Source organism: Acomys russatus, chromosome 12 (genome assembly GCF_903995435.1).
Source record: "Acomys russatus chromosome 12, mAcoRus1.1, whole genome shotgun sequence".
NCBI lineage: Eukaryota > Metazoa > Chordata > Mammalia > Rodentia > Muridae > Acomys > Acomys russatus.
The window spans coordinates 27,442,114-27,460,617 of record NC_067148.1 but is presented as its reverse complement, the minus strand read 5'-3'; the positions used below and the strand labels follow the sequence as shown (position 1 = coordinate 27,460,617).

At 52.1% G+C, this 18,504-nt stretch overlaps 2 protein-coding genes across 3 annotated transcripts in view; one reads left to right on the top strand and one right to left on the bottom strand.

The window, feature by feature from the left end:
- Positions 1–214: 214 nt before the first annotated feature.
- Pnkd (PNKD metallo-beta-lactamase domain containing) overlaps positions 215–18,504 on the top strand; it is a 72,512-nt gene continuing 54,222 nt past the window's right edge. The window contains exons 1-3 of one of the 2 annotated variants that reach the window (XM_051154091.1): positions 215–308; positions 1,038–1,206; positions 2,278–2,498. In XM_051154091.1, coding sequence (XP_051010048.1) covers positions 242–308; positions 1,038–1,206; positions 2,278–2,470 — 429 coding nt within the window. In that variant the 5' untranslated portion in view covers positions 215–241 and the 3' untranslated portion in view covers positions 2,471–2,498. Of the gene's footprint in view, positions 309–1,037; positions 1,207–2,277; positions 2,499–18,504 lie in introns of those variants that run through there. The other variant, XM_051154088.1, reaches the window with a different exon arrangement.
- On the bottom strand, positions 4,314–11,085 carry Tmbim1 (transmembrane BAX inhibitor motif containing 1). The gene is given in 13 exon segments (XM_051154093.1): positions 4,314–4,683; positions 5,028–5,081; positions 5,949–6,044; positions 6,343–6,430; positions 6,572–6,609; positions 6,883–6,922; positions 7,647–7,697; positions 8,206–8,259; positions 8,377–8,441; positions 9,608–9,634; positions 9,636–9,703; positions 10,845–11,007; positions 11,009–11,085. Coding segments are annotated over 13 exon segments (930 nt in total). The 5' UTR covers positions 11,048–11,085; the 3' UTR covers positions 4,314–4,536.

Here is an 18,504-nt window from a genome sequence, read left to right as displayed (position 1 = left end):
GGGGCGTGGCGGGAGAGCCTAAGCTCCTCCTTACAAGACTCCGCCCCCAGCTAGAGGGAAACAAGCGAGCGTGCGCGCCTCCGGGGTCTCCTGGGAGGGGTAGTTCTCCGGGGCCCGCCACTCGGACTTCTGGGAAATGTAGTTTCTGGTCTGTAGGCAGGACGGAAGGCGCGGGGGAGGCCCCTTACGCAAACTACAATTCCCGACGGGGAGCGCAGGGAAGGGGGGGTGGGACCTGAACATGGCGGCGGTGGTAGCTGCTACGGCGCTGAAGGGCCGGGGGGCAAGAAATGCCCGCGTACTCCGGGGTAAGGAGAGGGATCCCAGGGAGGGCAGGGCTCTAAAATATTCCATTCTCTTCACATCCCACCCGGCGCGACAGTGGGAAAGTCAGGCCGCCAATTGCTGCCCACACCTCTCCGCAGGATCTTAGAGAGTCTGGGGGTGGAAAAGATGCTCTAGAGGTCACCAGTCCAACGCCTGCGTCCAGGTTGCACAGCATGCCTAGGGTCTTGCTACTAGAGTCCCAAAGAAGGTCTTAAGACTCCCGCTTTCCAGGGGTTTCACACTCACCGCAGTGCAGAGGGAAGAGCCCTGGGCTTCTGGAGGTTTGAGTTCTAGCACTGGGTAATTAGCGGTTTGACCTTGTGCGAAGCAGCTCGTCTCTCGGGGCTTGTTTCCTCTTCGAGGGGATGGAGTTAATTATCCTTAAGGATAGGTAAGGCCCTGCAGTTTAAAAACAGTTCCCTGGATTTCCTTCATATTGTATGCCTCCGGCGAATTCCTCTGCAGTCCTTCCCAACCTGCCTTCTGAATAGAACAGCAGGGAAGCTCGTGGCTTTGGCACCAGGGTGAGGAGCCCGCAGTGACGTGGAAGTAGCTTCCAAAGGTGTCACCTCGGTGGCGATTTTCCCATTTCTCTTTAGATCCTTCACAGCACTTGTTACTCCAAACTACAGTCACTCCCCCTTCCTCAAATCTCAGCCGCCCCTCCCTCCCTCATCTCCCATACTGACATGCCGTACTTTTATTCACAGGAATCCTCTCTGGAGCCACAGCTAACAAGGCTTCCCAGAACAGGACCAGAGCACTGCAGAGCCACAGCTCACCGGAGTGCAAGGAGGAGCCTGAGCCCCTCTCCCCTGAGCTGGAGTACATTCCCAGGAAGAGAGGCAAGAACCCCATGAAAGCTGTGGGACTAGCCTGGTGAGTTTGAACTGCCTGCCCCTTTGCCTACTAAGTGGGGGTTGCACTGAGAGGATGTTGGAAACCTAGAAACTTCTCAAGTTGCCGGTGGTGAGCTGAATCCACTGGAAGGGAATTGCTGGGTTCAAGGGATGGAGGCTCAGGAGTGAGGCAGGGGGTGCAGAACAATATGTAAAACTGGGAGACAATGGCTTTTCTGCGGAGGATCAGGTGAGCTGATCTGATCTGAATTTGGGCCACTGGCTTCATCCTTCCTCTTAGGAGCTGGGGTTAGATCCCAGTCCCAGTAATTAATCAAAATTGCGTCAGGTTATGTTGTATAGAAGTAGTTCTGTGGCTTTATTTGGTTCTGACTCTGGCTCTAATACATAGTATTGATCACCATAAAAGGAAAGGAGAAATTAACATTTTTTTTTTCCAGCAAGTGCCTGAGGCGTGACCATACTTTGCCATGTAAGGTTTTAGACTTCCTGACGTCAACATTGCACCTCCATCTCACTAAAGAGGGAACTGAGGCTCCCAGCTGGGATTCTCACCAGGTCTTGTGGTTCTGTGCTCTTTGGCCCCTACCAAGGCCCTCTGAGTAGTAGTTGCTCAGATTGAGAGAGAGAAAGAGAGAGAGACACAGTTGGTGTAACTTAGTGGCTAAGCAAATGCTTAATATTCTTGAAACCCCATGTCTGATCTGCAGCAGCAAAAGGAGAAAAAGAGGGGTCTGGGAAGAGATGTGAGACAGTGTCACAGAGGGAACCTTTGCTAATTCAGAAAGAGCCTGGGCTGTTCAGTTGATCACACATAAGCATTCAGCAGGGGTGAAGGGGTCAGCAGGACCACATGGGGACTTTAGTGCCATTGCCTAGGAGTTTGGAGTTGGCCAGGATAGAATAGAGATCTATTACAGTGTCTTAAGCAGGATCTGGTTTGTGGGATCCCTTCAGCACCAAACACAAAGAATACATAGGCATATCACCACAGCATTTGTACAAGTGGCAAAGCTGGACTGATTCTTCCAGCTCCTCTGACTCAGTCCCAGTCCCTGCCCAAACCAGGTGCACATCTCCCCATCCCTAGGGCCATCGGCTTCCCCTGTGGTATCCTCTTCTTCGTCCTCACCAAGCAGGAAGTGGAGAAGGACCGTGTGAAGCAGATGAAGGCTCGGCAGAACATGCGGGTGTCCAACACGGGCGAGTATGAGAGCCAGAGGTTCAGGGTTTCCTCCGAACAAGCACAGCTCCCTGAAGTTGGGTCTGGGGAACAGACCTAAGTGAGGATCACAGCAACTTTGAGCTCTAGACTATTGACTGAAGTCCTGTGTGGTCAATTGTGGTCATTGCACATGAGGCCCACCAGAGGGCGCATGCTGCCCAAGCTGCTGCCGCCACCCATCTTCCACAGAGGAACCAGCCAAATGCAAATAAAGTTATTAAGTACTGACATAGAAAGGAAGCAAAGCTGAATTTGTAAGCCCCAGGGAGGGGAAGGGCGGGGCAGAGTGGAGCTGGCCGCTGCTCCCAGTTGGGTGATGAAGTAACCACAGACTTTAGTGCAACAAGCATAGATACAGGCCTTGGAGACCTAAGTCTTCAGAGCCACTGGTCAGGAGGGCAGCATCCCATGCAGCCGAAACTGGTTAAAGTCGGTCAGGCATGGGCATCTTTAATCTCAGTACTCAGGAACCAGAGGCAGGCAAATCTCTGAGTTTGAAGCCAGGGTGGTCTATGTAGTTCCAAGACAACCAGAGGAACATAATAAAGAGACTTTGTCTCAAAGAACAAACAACACATTAAAAGTAGCATTCAGGGCATGGAAGAAAAGGAATTTAAAAAAAGGAGGGGGGCATCCAAATATGTCAGCTTCTCTGCTCATTCTATCATCTTAAGAGAAATTAGTTCCCAAGAGATTCAAAAGGGTCTACCCCCTTTCCTGTCTGGAAAAATAAATAGGTAAATAATTAAAAGTTATATAAAGACACAGCTTGGAAGGTTTTACAGAGGGTTCACCACACAAAAGTGGCCCAGCAGGATCGTTGGGAACCCCCTCCACTATTGCAGATTTGCACTCCTTTCCCCAGCAGCCTGTCTCATCCATTACCGAGAACTGCCTCAAGAAAATGTGCTTGGTTCCACAGAATGGGTTCCAGTCTGAGGGCAGAGGAGACACTCTGGCTAAAGCCACCACCTTATGATTAAGAAAGCCACAGCTACTCAGGGTCTTACTGCCAAACATGAAACTTTATTACCTCTCTAGTTGTGTCCCTTTGTGATATATTCATAATTGAATACTGGACAGAATAGCTGTGTGTCCTTAGGCTAATAAGGTTTCTGCCCCACCTGGTAAACTGGCTCCTGTCCCCCACCCTGGCACCAGCTGGAGGCACTTGGAGTACATAGAAAGCAGTAGCTGGCTTGGAGAGGGGGTTCAAACAGAGCGAGCTTGGTTAGAAAGGAAGGTCTCTAGATCCCAGGGTGGGGCTTCAGTGTTTCTCAGACCTGTCCCCACCCATCTCTTCACCCAGACTGCTTCCCAGCCACACTCAGGATCCTACAAACTACCTCACTTGCTGACCCTACCTCTCACTTTCTATGAATGTTGAAGCAAAGAAAGTAGGAGGTCCCTCTAAGTCAGATTTTTAAAGCCTCAGAAGGCGCCCCCAAGCACTCTGGGCCTGGATGGTAGCCTGGATGGGTGCCATTCTGCCTTAGCGTCCCCACCCCACCCCACCCAAGTGAGTGAACTTTGCTCACCGTTTTCCCCCCTAGCCCAGATAAATAGTCTATACATATTACTGGAAGATGGGGTTGGAACAGAGAGAACCCAGGGCACAGATCTCTCCTAGCTTCCAGAGCTAAGAGATACCAAGCCTAAAGAGTTCAAACAGGGTATGTGGCCTGAGTCCTGGAGCTAGAGGCAAAGCATCTGGCTTTATTGGGTCCCAGAGGGGAACAGCTCCATCTACCTAGTCTAAAACCCTGTGGCCGAGGTGGGAGGGGATCCTCTTCACCTTGGAGCTCCTGTGTTCACAGGCCTCCCACTCCCTCCCCAGAGGCTAAGAGTTTAGTATATGCTCATCGTGGGTAAACGGGGAGAAAGGACAACTTCACTCTAGTCCCTGCCGAGCCCATCAAGGGCAAGAGCCGACAGTAACTCCAGCACTCTTAGTTCTCACATAATACAGCCAGAGGCCCTCCGATCCCCAGGATGGAGAGGAAACTGAGCAGATTATTTGAAGGGACAAGGGGACCTAGGGGCCCTGCCCAATAGGGAAGGGTGAGTCCCAGGCCAGTGAAGGGGAAGTCTCTCTCTCTCTCTCTCTCTCTTTCTCTCTCTTTCTCAGTCTCGACTCCCCACCATCTGGAGCACAAAGGTGAAGATGTAGACTATGTCCGTGTAGATCTGCAGGGCGCCTGTGATGTAGTCCTCCGGGCTGATGGTGTGCTTCCGGTTCCCCAGGACCAGCTGTGTGTCGTATGCCAGGAACTGCAGGGAAACCAGACATGAGTGCCTAGGAGCTCAGGGTCATTTCCGGTCAGCACGATGTCCCGAGAGCACCTGTGCCACTCCTACAGCTTGCTGATGGAATCACTAAGGGTAGTGTGGTGCATGGTCTCTGCCCTTGAGCAGTCCCCTTGTCCACCAAAGACTGGCACACAATTGTCCCCCAGCAGGCAGTGTGAACAAAAGACAACAGGGATGCCAGAAACTTCTCAAACCTCTAAACAGGAAAAGGAACAATTGTCCATAGCCCCTCCCCACCTCCCAAGCTGCCTAAATTCCATCTCTACCCTCTCAGCTCCCCCTCCCAGAACAGGGAATAAACTTACCAGGGTGAAACAAATCGCCCCCAGAGCTGCATATACCATGTGGAGCCAGTAAATCTGTGAAATAACACAGTATGGCGTTAGGAAGCCAAGCAAAGCCGACCTAAAGCAGGCCCTCAGGACCCAGCTGACCCTGGGACTCCTGTGGCTGAGCAGGGAGATCAGGGAAGCTATCTCTCCAGGCTCCCCCATCCTGCCTCTCTAGATCCTAGGAGAAACTGAGAATGTGATTTATCTGCCAGAGAGAGCAGGGGTTGTCCCACAGCCCACTTTGGGGACCGTTTATTTTGTTTTTGGTTTTGTTTTGTTTGTGTTTGGTTTTTCGAGACAGGATTTCTCTATGATAGCCTTAGCTGTCATGACTTGCTTTGTAGACCAGGCTGGCCTTGAACTTGCTGAGATCCACCTGCCTCTGTCTCCCGAGTGTACCACCACCACCGCCCAGCCCTTGGGGACAAGTTTAGAGAAACCTCTAAGCAACCTTGAGTTGCCTGCCACCATGCTCAACACTGCTGCCAAGTGCCTATGCACAGACCAGGACCAGCCACAGTGAGGCGGGCAGCACCTCTTGTTCTGATCCTTCTCCTCAGCGGACTGGAAACAGAGAAGGCATCAGAACCAGCGATCCCAAGCCCCCTTCCGTCCAGGCCTGACTTGGTCTTTCAGGTTTGCCTCACAGAACCTGGTCTCAGCTAATCTACCACTTCCTAGGAATTGAGTGGTGCTATGCAGAACCCAAGGGGCTAGGCTATGGTTTCCCATCTGCCTGAGAGAGAAAGCCATTATGCCCTAACCCAAAAGGGATGGTATCGTGTGGGTGCCTGCACTAGCCAGTGGAGAGGTATGGGAAGCCAGAGGCCACCTCTGCCCCACAGGACATCTGCTGACTGGATTCACTACCTGCCCTTGTGGCAGGACACTCACATATTTGAAGAACAGCACAATGCTAGTGATAATCCCGGTCACTAGCAGCACAATTCCCAGGACACAAAAGAGGCCTGTACACGAGGTGAAGTCCACCTAGCAGAAAGGTAGAAGGAGACATCTGTCAGATAACTGCCATCCTTAGCATCCCAGAGGACTGACCCTGCCCCCACCCAGGGAGTCCCACTGCTGTTCCTAGGGGCACGGGTCAGTGACAGTGACATGCTAAGGACACATACAGGAAGCAGCTTGGCAAGAACAGACAAGGGAGCAGATTAGGCCAAGGAAACCCCTGGCCTGCAAGAGTCTGGCCATGCCTGCCCAAGTGCCAACCCGAAAGATGTGGGTATGGAAGAGGGCAGGGTGGCCAAGGAAGGGCCTTCCCCATCCTCACCTTAGTCTGGAAGCAGAAGATGGTGACAGAAATGGACACCACAGCAGTGATGATCATAGCTATGATGACGGCTTTGGTTTGGTACATACTGGGGAGAAGGAATGGGTTGAGATGGGCAGAGGCATGAGCCACGAGTACAGATCCCTGTGTTCAGGGTTATGCCAACAGTCCATCCAGCCCTCCGCACCACTCCCTCCCCGAGAGTATAGATGATTGCCCCCGAACACACCTGGAAATGGTGCCTGTCATAAAGCCCAAGGCCAAAGTCTGAGGGAAGGAGAGAAATGAGGTAAACAGTTAAGAAACAGCACAGGCTGGAGTATGGCTCCGCATACTGCCAGGTTCTAAGTGCCAGCCCAACACTGTGGCCACCATGGACCTGCCAGAGCTGGGGGTAGATGCAACTGTATCAGAAAGACCAGCCACAGGGGAGAAGAAGAGCAGGGCCAGGTAAGGCGAGGAGACAGCCAGGGACATCTTTCCACAAGGGTGTTCCCAACCCTTCTATGGGAGAGGCCGCCATTCCCCTTCTAGACTTACAAAGAGGGCCAGCAGAATGATGTTCCATGGGAACCGGCGTCTGACGAGAGAGAGCAAGCAAGAGGCCCCAGTTACCTACCCTGGACCCACAGAGTCCTAACATTCCTTAAGCACAAGGAAGTCCCTACCTCCTATTCCTGAGGAATGCCTTTCCCTTAGGGAGAGTACTCAGGTGCTTAGGCAAGAACAACTTGGGACAGACCTGCCCTGTGGAACCAGCAAGGTCTGGACTCCTTTGCAGTTCTCCTGCCCTCTGTGTGACTGTGACAAAGTTCCTCGGCCTCTCTGAACCTTCAGTTCTCCCTGCTAGGGCTCTGGTAGCTTTTCCTTGTGCGTCTTAACTTCTTCTTACTTGTGTGTGTGTACGTATGCACTACAGCACACATGTGGAGGTCAAAGGACAGCTTGTGGCAATCATTTTCTTTCCAGCATGTGGGTCTTGGGCCTCAAACCCATATTGTCAGGCTTGGGGGAAAGTGCCTTTACCTGTTGAGCATGTTGCTAACCCATCCCTTTTTGCTTTTCTTCTGTCTGTTAAATGCTTGAAATGCTACATATCTTGTATATGCTCTTCTTACATACCTTGTAAAAACGGCAGGTAGCCAGATAGACATCACTGTGTTACGCTACTTTGTAGCACAGCTAACCTCTTCTCCCTCATCAGTGCTTCTAAATCTCTCCACTGTACAAACCCTTTTCCTCTCAAAATACTCTGGCCCTGTCCTGCTTTCCGCCCTCCTCTCATCTGGGTCTCCAGCACTCACCTGGGTCCCTGGCAGCAGGCAAGGATCAGGTAGGTGATGATGAAGACAGCACTGGGGGGAGAGATGAGACAAAGCTATCGGCCAGAACTGCCCAGGCCTGTTCCTAGCCCAAGATGGGCAGCACTCGGCAGCCTGGGCTTCTTGACAAGCTATTTTCTTTGTAGGAAACTAAGGTAAGATTCTCTCAGCCGGAGCACTGAGAAGCCTGTAACAGGGTTTGGACCAGGAAGTATAGGGTAAGAGAGCCTGGACAGTGCTGCCATGAAATCTGTATGTCACCACCACGATCTGTCTATCTGGTCCAGTCCTGGCCTGGCATTCTGTGATGCTCTTCTTCTTCCTCCTCCTCCTCCTCTTCCTCTTCTCCTCCTCTTCTTTGTCTTCTTCTTCCTCCTCCTCCTCCTCAGGTAGCCCCCCTGCCCCTATAGTCTGCCTGGAGACTGGCACAGTTTCTGGGAAGCCCTCTCTCCTAGGGCACATTTAGTCTCTGCCCAGAGCAAAGCTGGTCAGCCGCCCCCTGCCCCCACCTCCCAACCCAGCAGCAACACCACACACTTACTAGGACACGTAGTACACAGCCACATTCCTCCTCACAAATTGGCTGACTGGTTCCCTGTGAAATGAGGATGCCAAGAGAGGAGTCATACCACAGTTGTGCGCCTCCAGCTGAGAGCCACCCCTCTCTGGGCAGCCTGGCAGGTGACCCAGGCTGGGAAAGGGAGAGACTCACACAAAGGTGAAGACAGCAATAATGGCCACGGTGATGAGCAGCTGGACGGAAATGATGGAATAGACCTAGAACAGACAGCCAGGGCCAGAATAGCTCACATCTCATACTAGCCTCCCACTAAAGGTCGGTCAGCGCTAAGGCCTCCGCCCCTACCCACCCTCCCCACCCCCACCTTGTTAGCTGTACAAGGCGCCACCTTTTAGTTTGGAAGGCTCTGGCTGGAGAGAGGGCTGTGTGGGTAACAGTATATATTGATCATGGACCTGAGTTCAGTTCCCAGCAACCTCAGCAGGAGGCTCACGACCACCTGTCACTCTAGCTCTGGGGGATCTGATGCACTCTTCTGGACTCCTTGAATACTTCACTCAAGCTTATACATGCACGAGAGCACGCACCTTAACTAAAAATAAAAACAGTCTCAGGCCAGGTGTGGTGGCGCACGCCTTTAATCCCAGCACTCGGGAGGCAGAGGCAGGCGGATCACTTTGAGTTCGAGGCCAACCTGGTCTACAAAGCGAATCCAGGACAGCCAAGATAGCAGAGAAACGCTGTCTAAAAAATAAAATAAAAGTAAAGTAAAGACAGTCTCCCAGCACTCGGGAGACAGAGGCAGGCGGATTGATGTGAGTTGGACATCAGCCTGGTCTACAAAGTGAGTCCAGGTCAGCCAAGGCTACAGAGAGACCCTGTCTCGAAAAACAAAAAGCAAACAAACAATAAATAAATAAAACCAGTCTTGAAAAGATAAAGAATGACTGCCATTTGGAAGGCTTCACGCTTTGAGCCCTCATCGATTCTTCTCTGACTGCCACCTGACCTAGAAGGGTTCCCACTGCCCCCTCTAGCTATTTCTTGGCCCCTTTCCACCTGCCCAGCATCTAGCTTAAAGTCAGCTTAGAGTCTGCTGTTCTCCTGCCCTGCCTGCTCCTGCCCTGACAGTGGTGTTCTGTGTCTCGGGTTAAGAGATGAGTGTGTGTGGTGGTTTAGACAGTGTGTTCCTTTCAGCTCCCAGGTGCTTGCTGTCTAACAGAACAATGGGCAGGGAGAGGAAGTGCAGAACCCAAGTGGACTTTCTCAGGTTGACTCTGTCATCCCAAAACAAAGTCAAGGCGGAGGGGATCATAAAAACGGGGATCCCCCTCTGAGGAGGGGGCAGAACTACAAGGAGGTAGGCAGCTAAGATATTTACGTAGGTGCCTGTACCTAGGCCTCCTCTTAACCTATAGCTCACCTTTCGGATGAAGCTATGTCGGACTTTCCCGGTCGTCCCATTCTCCAGGACCAAAGTTGTCACTTCCTGCTCTCTCCTCCCCACCATAGTCATGGCCTAGGACAAGAGACAGATGATATCAAACCAACTGAGGACCTAGGACAGATATCCTCCACCTCAAAGCACCCCTGACCCTGTCTCATACAAAAGCTCAGGTACCTCTGTCCAAAAGATGCACTTGTAACTCATAGATTCTTATCAAGCTAAGGTTCTCTAGGTACCCTCAGAGTGACCCCAGCTGGGCTTAGGTGAGAAAGAGCTGTCCTATCAGCGGGTATTTGCTGCAGGCTCTGTGCCCCACCCACATCATTGGAGGCAGGATAGTCTAGGGAAGCAGCTGGCATCTAGAAAGTGGAGTCGACTGGCAGAGCAGTGGCCTTGGGAATAGAAGGCCAGAGAAAAAGAGGGGAGAAGTACACAGAAAGTGGGTACAAGAGGGCCAGGACTGTGGTCTACAGCAGGTTTCACAATGCATATGCAACTGTCACCTATAAGTGATATCTTAAGATCCCCCCTCAGAACATGTGCTCAGATAGGAGTTAGCCATACCCTTACTGGCTCTAGGACACTGAGGCTACTGCAAGCCACCAGCATTCCACGGATACCTCTTTGGGATCTGCTTCCAAAATCTACCCAGAGGGAGTTGAGGTACAGCTCATAGGCAGAGCACATGCTTAGCATGTAATGACCTCAAGTTCAGTCTCCCATACCAAAAACAAATGCAAAATCCACCCCGGGAAAAGACACTTGTATAGTCTAACCTCACCTTCTCTGATCAACCATGACATTTTGGCTGTTGGCAAAAATCAGACTGTATATAAAGGATGGAGATGTGTCAACCCTAGGACATTAAAAAAAAAAAAAGTGCTTAAGGTTCCTAAGGAAGGCATAGTGACCACACTCAGTGGCAACAGCCTTGTTGAGAAATAGAAACGGTTCCTTAGGCACCGCTTAGAAACCATTACTTCACCCAGCTACCTTCTCTGGGTCTAAGTTTGGGATATGTCGCAGTCTCCTTACTGAATGCATACATAGGCCAGCAAGTGGCTGGAGGGAAGAACAGGAGGTTAAGGGGAAGGTGGTACAAGAAGAGGAAAAGGAGTATCAAAGGGGATGGAAAGAGGAAGAGAAGCTAAGGTGTCTTCAGCCCCAACCTCTATCTTGTCCCACCCACCCCCAGCCACCCTCCACGACTCACCATAGTTCATGGGCATTGGATGGATGGGAGGCATCGGCTGTGGGTAGCCAGCAGGATGACCGTAACCAGGCTGGGGGTAGGCTGGGTAAGCTGGGTATCCACCTGGAAGGACAGCCGGCTGCCCATAGCCCCCAGGAGGTGAAGGGCCAGGGTACAGAGGGTTTGCGGTCCTCATAGGGAGGCGGGGCAGTGGGATTGGACATGGCCACTCAAGGGCTAAGGGGAAACCCCAGCTGCTGGGACCTGCAATAGGAAACAAGCAAGTAGTCATGAGTTCTTGGCCGTTCACTCCGCCCCTGTTCCTTTCTAGGCTGTCTCTAGATCACACATGCCACTCACTGCCCACAGACCATCACCCCACTGGGCCAGCCCCTGGCTTTTATAATGTTTCACAGCAGCCTTTATCTGGGGCCTCCCCTTCCCTGTCCCGCTCCCTGCACCCTGGCCACAGGAGAGTAGGTGTGGCGATTAGTCAGCCACCCCGTCAGTGGAGAGCATCAGAACAACAGGAACTCCCTGTCCTCCTTTAAGGAAACCTGGTGGTGGTGGTGGCGGTGGTGGTGGTGGTGGCGGTGGTGGCGGGCAGAACCAGGGGAGAAGCTGAATGGCCCCTGGCAGAGCTTCCTGGTGAGTCACAGGGCTGGCCAGCTGGGACCCTCTGGAGGGTCAGCCCCAGCCCCCACAGCAGCTGGCTGGAGCAGCAGGCTTGAGAGCCAGATACAGGGTGGAGCCAGGCTAGAAGCTGAGCAGAAAGGAAGAGGAGGAAAACAAGCCTGCCACTGTGCCTGAACCACCAGGCCCCGGAGGGAGGGGCAGGCCAGGCAGGAGACACGACTTTCAGGTTCTCCTCACAGAGGCGTGTGGCAGCCTGTGCAGGCTGCTCCCTTCACTGGCCATGGCAGGGAGTAGACAAGTGCCCCAGAGCTCAGTGGAAAGAGGGTGGGGGGAGGTCTGGAATCTTCTCAGCAGCAGTGTCAGAGAGGGTCAAGGAAAGCAATCTGAGGAGCAAGGGCACTGGATAGGATAGAATGCCTCTAACAGGAGAGCCCCGCAGCTTGCTGGGAGCCCCAGAGTCACAGGGAGAGGGGCACCCTAGATGCTAGTTCACTTAAGTGAGCACCAAGGCCCAGCATAATAAAGCGGCTCCCACAGTCCTGGAACCAGCAGTTAGGAGCATGCCTAGAGTGGAGTGCCCTGGAGTCTTGCTTGGTATATGTCCTTCATGCTATGCTATGCTCTCTAGGCCTCCTCTGCCAAGATTAATACAGCCTGTGGGTCCTCTGAGACAAGCTAAGGAAGAGGTGTCCTTCTTTCCTTCATGGAGCCACCTTTTCCCAAGTACACCCTGTGACAGAGTTACCCCGTGCCCTACAGGAAATACTCCCAAATCCAGGTCAGCAGCACCCTCGGAGCCGCAGTTGGAAGCAGGAGAGTCCCTGCTTCTCTTTCCAGAGCACCCAGTGCAGCTCAGAGATCAGATAGAGGACAGCCACGTCCTCTCTCAGGACAACAGGAGTTTATTCACAAGGGAAAGTGGTCAGGATCAAGTAACAGGCCAGGCCTCGGAGCTGGTCACATTGAAGAAAGCTGTTCTCCCCTGAGCAAGAATATGTTGATCCAGAGAGAAGAAAGCCCTTCTAGACTGAAGGTATGAGAAGTGAGCCAGGCAAGGAAGCATGGCAGTCAGGCAGTAAGCAGGGCAGAGCTCCTGGGGAATGGGACACCCACATTGGACAGTGAGTCTAAGACCAGCCATTGGGACTGGTTTGCAGAGCTCTGAGGCCATGGGAGGACAGAGTAATCACGAGCAAGAGAAAAGAAGCAGGGTGTTTCCTGTCCCAACCTCTGGAGCAAAAGGTTTGTTTCCCTAAGCCCCGTTCCCTACCCCGCCCTCCAAGGTCTCCTTCTGAGTCCACAGAAAGAATGGCATCCAGGTGGAAGGAAGCAGGGGTGAAGTAGTTTGGTTACCTTTGGTGTAGATGTGCCTGTCATTTCATTATAGCCCTTATCTCAGGAGCCCAGGTCTATCTGACATTTACCATTGAGGTGGTGTTGCAGGCTGGTGGCTTAAACAGTCCCAAAAGGCATTGCCACAAAAGGCCCTTATGTCAGAGTCCCAACAGTGCCACCAAGCCATGATGTCACAATGAGCTGGCCCTTCACCTCCACAAGGTATCTGTGAAATAGGGTAGCTCTAAGAGCTGATTATGACCCTGGGAAAACAGAGCATGCTGGACCTGCCTTTTACTCAGGAGACAGCTGCCCCTCCCTCTTCCCAAGTGAGGGGCTGCAGTGACTCACTGCCTGGGTTGGGGCGCCAGGGTCTAGACTAGTTCAGCTACTGACTCATCCCCCCTTTCCCCGCCCCCAATCCTGTCCTCCCTGGCCCTGCCCTGTCATGCTTGTGGTCAGAAGAATTCTGGTGAACCTTCCTGGTCCCAATATAGTTTTCTGAGTCCTTAGCCACCTGCCCTTTTGAACCAGAGATATTGCTCTACATCAGTGTCCTCACCTGGAAGATGGGTTCAACACCAGTAAGAGTGCCTCCCAAAGAACTGTAAAAATTAAAAGAGAAGCCAGGCGTGGTGGCACAGGCCTTTAAGTCCAACACTCAGGAGGCAGAGGCAGGTGGATCACTGTGAGTTTGAGGCCAGCCTGGTCTACAAGTCCTGGACAGCCAAGGTTACACAGAAAAACCCTGTCTTGAAAAAACAAAACAACAAAAAACAAAACAAAACAAAAAAACCCAAAAAATTAAAAGAGAAGATACACACTGAGGAGGCTGGAGAGATGGCTCAGCAATTAAGAGCGCTGGCTGTTCTTCCAGTTCAATTCCCAGCACCCACATGGCAGCCCACAACTGTCTGAAACTCCAGTTCCGGGGGATCTGGCACCCTCACCAGAAACACAGGCAGGCAAAACACCAATGTACATAAGATAAAAATAAATAAATGGGGGGATAAGAAAGAAAGGAAAAGAAACACACTAAGCTCTTAGAAGAGTGCCTAACCAGAGATACATTCTGGCTGTTTTCAGCTGTGATTTCACTAACTCCTTACCAGAGCCCAGCAGGTGACCATTGTTATTACAGACCAAAGCTTAGGAGAGTGAAGGTTGGCCAAGCAGACCTCACCAGGGTGTAGTGAGGTCAAGGCTTGCCCACAAAGCTGACCCTGGAGTTCTTGTGAGTCCCTTATTTGGACAGTCTGTCCATCCGTCCCAATCTCTCATCCTTCTACCACGGCTTTGGTCTCAAGCCCTGCAGTGACCATAGCAGGCTTACACAGAAATGGAAGCCCAACTGTTCAGCCCCTCCCTCCACAGTGGGCTCCATGCCCATCCATCAGCACAAGGGAGGAGACACAAAATGTCCCCCTCCCACTTAAGACAAGCTGATCCTGGGCCACAATACAACCCTAGCTGTCTGACCCCTTATGTTAGTACCAGCCAGCAAGTTGCCAACCTCTGCCACACCACTGAGCCATGGCCAGGACAACACGGGTCCGATCAGCAAGGACCTCTGGAACCCAGCATCCCTGGCTTGGCTCCTATGCAGGCCCCAGCTCCTGCCTGGCCTCCGTGTGGACCCTACCACCAAGGCTTCCACTAGGGCTGAGGGCTGAGCTAGCACAGCCCTGGGAGAAGTAGTCAGCCACTAGCCAGGCTGAGGCATGGGGACTAGAGAAGACAAAAGGTAGGAGGAAGGACAAGGACAGAAAAGAGACCAGGAGACAGAGTACAGATGAAGCACAAAGTCAGATCCTCTGGGTTCATCCAGTGGCTGTGAGGGTGGCACAGCCTCCAGGGGCTACAGAGAACTATGAGCATTTCCTGAAGTTAAGAAGGCAGCCAGCTTCTCTGTGAGCCAACACCAGCCTGTGATCGAAGTGTCCAGATTTTGTCCCATCCTGGCAGTTCCACACCTCAGCTTGTACCTCTCTCAGGTAATCCATCCCATCTCAGGAAAGACCCAGGCCTCTCCCCTGACTCAGCCCTGGTGGCAGCAGGAATGTGTACTAAGCCCAGATGGCAGGAATTCAATGTAGAATCTGGGGAGACTGTCCCCCACTAAACCCTGGGGTGTCTCTAGGAGCTAGCTCTGTACCTGGCCTGCTGAGCATGGACTCTGGCCCTGGCTCTCCTGGGGCATGTGAAATGTTAAGACTCTGGAATCTGTAGCGAGAAAGCTGAGCTACTGGGGTTACAAGCAAGAGGGTATGTGTTGGAGGAAAGGACAGCAAAGAGCAGCTGACTGGTCCAGGCAACTTGCCCTCCTGACTGCCAGGAACCAATGCCCAAACCAAAATGGAAACAGTTGCTCACCACCCCACACCCAGGTCTCCATGCCTAGCGTCTTCCCTCCATTCTCCCCAAGAAATCAGCCCACCCCTGCACATAGCCACCACCACAGGCACCCAGAATCAGCTTCATACTCTAGGGTGGCCTGGCCTCGGGATTAAGAGATGAAGTTGAGGGGGTCCAAACACTAGCGTCAGCTGGAACCAGAAAACTTAGGAGCTCGTGTGGTGCTTTATGCCTCTAATTCTAACAGAGGCGGGTGGATATCTGTGAGTCCAAGGCCATCCTAGTCTACATAACAAGTTCCAGGCCGGGCAGGAAATGATAGTGAGATGCTATCACAGAGGGGAACAAAAGTTTTTAAAGGAATTTAGAACTTCGTTCCCAGCTGGGCCCAGTATCTGGCAGTTCAGCAGGAGAGCCAGCCACAGGTGCCAGCACAAGCCACCTATTCCCAGTTCCTGTTCATCCTGCCAACCCATTACTTCCTCCCAGGCTCCAGGCCCCTCCCCAGCTTCCACCGCTCTCCCTCTCTCTCTGTCTCTCCCTCCCTCCCTCCCTCCATAAAAACCGAGAGTTGAGTCCTGGGAAATATGGGAAGGCCCAGTCCAGCAGCTTCTCAGCCCCCCTTCTCTCTGAAGATAAGAGTTATATCATGGACGGTTACTCTCAGAGATCCTAGCCACATCACCAGTCAAGGTGGCCTTCGTACACATATGGCCCGAGTCAGGCATGGTGGAGCACGCCTGTAATACCAGCATTCAGAGAGGCACAGGCAGGAGGATCTCTGTGAGTTTGAAGCCAGCCTGGTCTACAGAGTGAGGATAGCTAAAGCTACACAGAGAAACCCTGTCTTGAAACCACTTCCCACTCACCCCACCCCACCCCCAAAAAAACCATAAAAGAAAGAGGGCCAGGTGTCGTGGCTCAGGCCTTTAATCCTAACACCTGGGAGTTAGAGGCCAGCTTGGTCTACAGTGGGATTCCAGGACAGCCAGAGCTACATAATGAGACCCTGTCTCAAAATAAAATTAAAAAGAAAAAAAAAAAAAAAAAAAGAGGAAGCCATTATCAGGGCCTTGCCATTTTTGACACAAAGGCCTATCTACCCCATCTGTGTTTACCTCTCCTGTCTCCAGACCACAGTGGAAAGTCACAGAGGGGTGGGGAAGGAAAGGAGCCACCCAAGAGTGGTACCGCCAGTGCTCACCAAGCAACTAAGCCAAAGACAACCAAGGTGCTTCGGATGCTCACAAAAGATCACTCTGCCAATAAAGATGCTAATTTTGAGACAGGAGTAATGGGGCACACCCATAATGCTAGCACCCAAGAGGCTAGATTAGTTCAAAGCCAGCCCGAGCTACACAGTGAGCACTAGGCCAGCCAGGGCTATACCACAAGGGCCTATCTCCAAACAAATAGTTGAAATTTGCAGAGAGATGGGTTGGGGCTTAGGATTTAAGTATCCAACAAAGGCAAATAGCAGAGATGGATTTGAACTTGATGGCTGGTTTCGGGTGCCTGTCTGCCAGGGAAGACATGTGAGGCACAGGCAGGAGGATCTCTGTGAGTTGGAGGCCAGCCTGGTCTACAGAGTGAGGACAGCTAAAGCTACACAGAGAAACCCTGTCTTGAAACCACTCCCCGCCCACCCCACCCACCCCAGCCCACTCCCCCCCCAAAAAAAAACACAAAAGAAAGAGGGCCTGCCTGGTAAAGACGTGGTAAAGACCGGCAGAGCTGAGTGCACAGTGGATATGGATCCCCTTTCCTACCTTCGCCTGAGTCTCCAGTGTAGGAGCAGGTACCTAATTCCTTTCCTGGCATTGATACTGACTCCAGTCCATGAACTGAAGAAGGTCACTTCCCACTTCCAGACTCCATTTTTACATCTGTTAGATGGGTATATCCTAGGCGAAAGAGCATAATCTACTGCAGCCCTGCCAGTTTGTTTGCAGCTAACAGAATAGGTTTCACAGCAGAATGGCATACGCCCCCACCCCGAATCTACACACTGGGTGTCTCTAGTAACGTGTAAGACATATACAGAGGCAAAGGCCCATGACATGTTCTAGGCAAGAGGGTGCCATTTAATTCTCACTCTCTCTTCCCAGGATGCTCCCATAAGGCCCCCACTCTTTACAGTTTGTTTGATGCTGACCCAGGTCACCTGTTTATTACACAGGAAGCCAACCCTAAGAAAAACCCATGTCCCTACCTATCTCCCCCCTCCCCTCTCTTTTATTGTTTGTTTTTTGTTTTGTTTTGTTTTGTTTTCCTTCGACACAGTGTTTCTCTGTGTAACCCTGACTGTCCTGGATTCACTTCGTAAACCAGGCTGGCCTGGAACTCACAGAGATCTGCCTGCCTCTGCCTCCTGAGTGCTGGGATTACAGGCCTGTGCCACCATGCCTGGCCCCCCTCCCCATCTCTTAAAACCCCATGCTCCCACCAGCCTGCCCCTCAAACAGCTGCACTAAGAACCACACAACTGGTCTAGGTGGATGAGCAAGCAAAGCCACTTGCTGCCAAGCCTGCTAACCTGAACTGGATTCCCTAGAACCCACCTGGTGATAGGAGAGGGCCAACTCCCACACGTCCTCTGACCTCCACATCCATGCACTCACCCCCCCCCACACACAAAATAATAATTTTTAAAAAGAAGCAGGCACGAGCAGAGCATGGTGGTGTGCACCTGTCATTCTAGCACTGGGTTGGCTGAAACAAGAGGATCACAAGTTCAAGAGTAGGGCCACAAGAACCTGTGGGTGGGGACCACATGCTGTCATTCCCGGGGAGTCAGCTGAGGGCCAGGATCCTCTGGAGGATCCTCCCCACCCTTAGCTCCAGCTGCTACTGGAACCTCCATGGTGGGATGTATTGCATGGCATGAGGAGATCTTCCAGCCAGCACAGACTCCCTAAACATCACCCCTGTGTCTTAGGAAGTGTACTGACCATTCTATGGAAGGAAGTCTCACCTTCCTCCCGGACCAATGCATTGTGTCCATGCTAAGTAAAAGCCTATGGACTTCCGCATCTTGTTCCTGCTTCAAAACAAGTCCCAAGTTCTGGCCTAGACACCCAATCTTAGGTTAGGGCTGGAAGATTCTGTCAAGGTGAGCTCTTCTTCAGAATTCTCAAAAGAACTGAAGGCACTCTCAAAATCTGTATGTCCCTTCACCGTGGCTTGCTGAGACAAAGTCTCACTCTGGAGCCCAGGCTGGCTTCAGATCTGCAGCCAGGCTTGCAATCCTCTTTTTGCCTTAGTCTTTTAAGCAGAACGAGGGACTATGCCCCAATGTTGTTACTGTTTTGTGAGGCAGGGTCTTGCCCTGTAGCTCAGGCTGTCCTTAAGCCTC